The sequence below is a fragment of the Sceloporus undulatus genome, chromosome 6 (genome assembly GCF_019175285.1).
Source record: "Sceloporus undulatus isolate JIND9_A2432 ecotype Alabama chromosome 6, SceUnd_v1.1, whole genome shotgun sequence".
Taxonomy (NCBI): domain Eukaryota; kingdom Metazoa; phylum Chordata; class Lepidosauria; order Squamata; family Phrynosomatidae; genus Sceloporus; species Sceloporus undulatus.
In genome coordinates this window covers 87000207-87002086 of record NC_056527.1, presented here as the reverse complement: position 1 = coordinate 87002086, position 1880 = coordinate 87000207, and the positions used below count along the sequence as shown (strand labels likewise).

The 1880-nt window shown below is 46.3% G+C and overlaps 1 protein-coding gene across 3 annotated transcripts in view; it reads right to left on the bottom strand.

Annotated features, from left to right (window-relative positions):
- Positions 1-805, bottom strand: part of PPP1R1B (protein phosphatase 1 regulatory inhibitor subunit 1B) — a 92913-nt gene extending 92108 nt beyond the window's left edge. For 2 of the 3 annotated variants that reach the window (XM_042476201.1, XM_042476200.1), the window contains exon 1: positions 451-805. In XM_042476201.1, the coding sequence (XP_042332135.1) occupies positions 451-531 (81 nt within the window). In that variant the 5' untranslated portion in view covers positions 532-805. The remainder of the gene's footprint in view (positions 1-450) is intronic. The other variant, XM_042476198.1, reaches the window with a different exon arrangement.
- Between the last annotated feature and the right edge of the window lie 1075 nt (positions 806-1880).

Sequence of the window (1880 nt, the reverse complement as noted above, 5' to 3'; positions counted from 1 at the left end):
ATAGATAGATAGATAGATAGATAGATAGATAGATAGATAGATAGATAGATATCGATGCTTAACCCAATGGTTTGGAAATCAATCCTGCTGACAATTACCATCAGATTTGACTTCTATGTTGTGGGTTGGATTCAGACATGGTCCTCCTCCCTTAGACCCAACTTAGGCTGCATCCACACTGGAGAGATAACCCGGTTTGGCACTGCTTTAACTGTTCTGGCTCAAGGCTATGGAATCCTGGGAGTTGGAGTTTGTTGTGGAGCACTGGAGCTCCGTCCTAGGGGACTTTGGGATTTGTAGCCTCCTCTGCCAAAGTGGGGGCTGACGGTGCCTCCCCAAACTACAAATCCCAGATGCTGTGGGATGGGAGCCAGGGCAGTAAAAAAGCAGTGTCAAGCGGCAGGTAGATGCACCCACTCTCCCAGGATTCGCACCCAGGACCCGCCTCACCATTTCCACGGCTCGGGGATCCAGCTGGCTGGGAGGAGCAGGGACGGAAAACTGGATCTTCTTCCTCTCCTTGGGATCCATCGCAGGCAAGGGAAGTGCCCCCCTCCAGGGGAGAAAACTCTTCTAGGCTGATCCTTTTCTCAGTCTCTCTCTCTCTCCTGGGTCGTTTCCCAGCTGTTTGGCTCTTTAGGAAGGGAGATCAGTCCTTCTTTGGCAAAGCTTAGCTTGGGAGGCTCTGCCCGGTGGTGCCCACTTCCCTCTTGGCAAAAAGGCAAGTGTGTCTGCTCTGCTGCTCCTCTGCTAAGCGCCTGGCTCATTCCTGCTGCCAGCCTGCTTTGGGGAGGCAGCAGCAGCAGAGATGGAGAGGAGGAGGCGAGGGAGGGGAGAGGGAGGGGAGGGACACTTGGCCTCTTCCCAGCCCCAATCTGGATTATTTAATCCTCCCCCCCCCAGGTATGTTGGTAAAGAAAAGCACCCAGGTTCTGCCCTCTGCCCAGGTGGGTGCCCAGGAGAAGGTGGCCATTCAGTTAGGGCAGACCCCCAGATGCTTATCTGCTAAACATGACAGATGAACAACTGGAAAGGAAAGATGGGAGTTTATCAGACAAGGCAAATTGGAAGTATAATCCAATGGCAATCCGAATGCAATCATGGGTTTTAACATTATTGCATGATAGACTACCACACGCAATTTCGGGCAACGACAAGCTATTTTCGGGCAATGGGGAGTCAGTTCGAACGCAATTCGCATTCACGTAAATTAGCTGAATGAGCGAATTCACGTGAATGCGTTCTGGCCCCACTTTCTATCCATTCGAAATTCAGAGAAATTCCTCCCGTGTGATAAACTCCTTAGAAAGATGGAAAGCTTTGTATTATATGATAAGTGTATCCAGACCATTCTATGCCTCTCTTTGGAAAAAGTCATGAAAGACTAAACTCTGACGTGATTCCCGCTCCCTTTTAAACGGGGTCGCAAATGGGTTTGAACCAGTTCGATTGACCCCAAGTTAACACTTGAACCGAATCGGGGGGGGGGTCCCCACGCGCTAGACTAATTTAACCCACATCTTTTATTTATTTATTCATATTTTATTGAGTTTTCCCTTAATAAATATTAAAAAATTACAGCAATACCATTATCGTAGCATGACAATAGAAATTATCAAGTTACTTATAACAGTCATTCTAATTAAACAAGCATTCTACATACATACCAACTAAAACAACTTCCTAATGTTCGTTTAGATGTATCTTTGAAGGCAAAAAGACACTTATATTGTACCTCTTTTAGTTTGATATTTAATTTTTTCCTGACTTAGCGCCTTTGTTAAGTTGTTTCTCCGTTAAGTCTAAGCGTGTCCTTTAACTTGGTCCTTTCTATCCAAATCTAAAGCGAGAACGTTAACTTATTAGCGATCATTTCTATA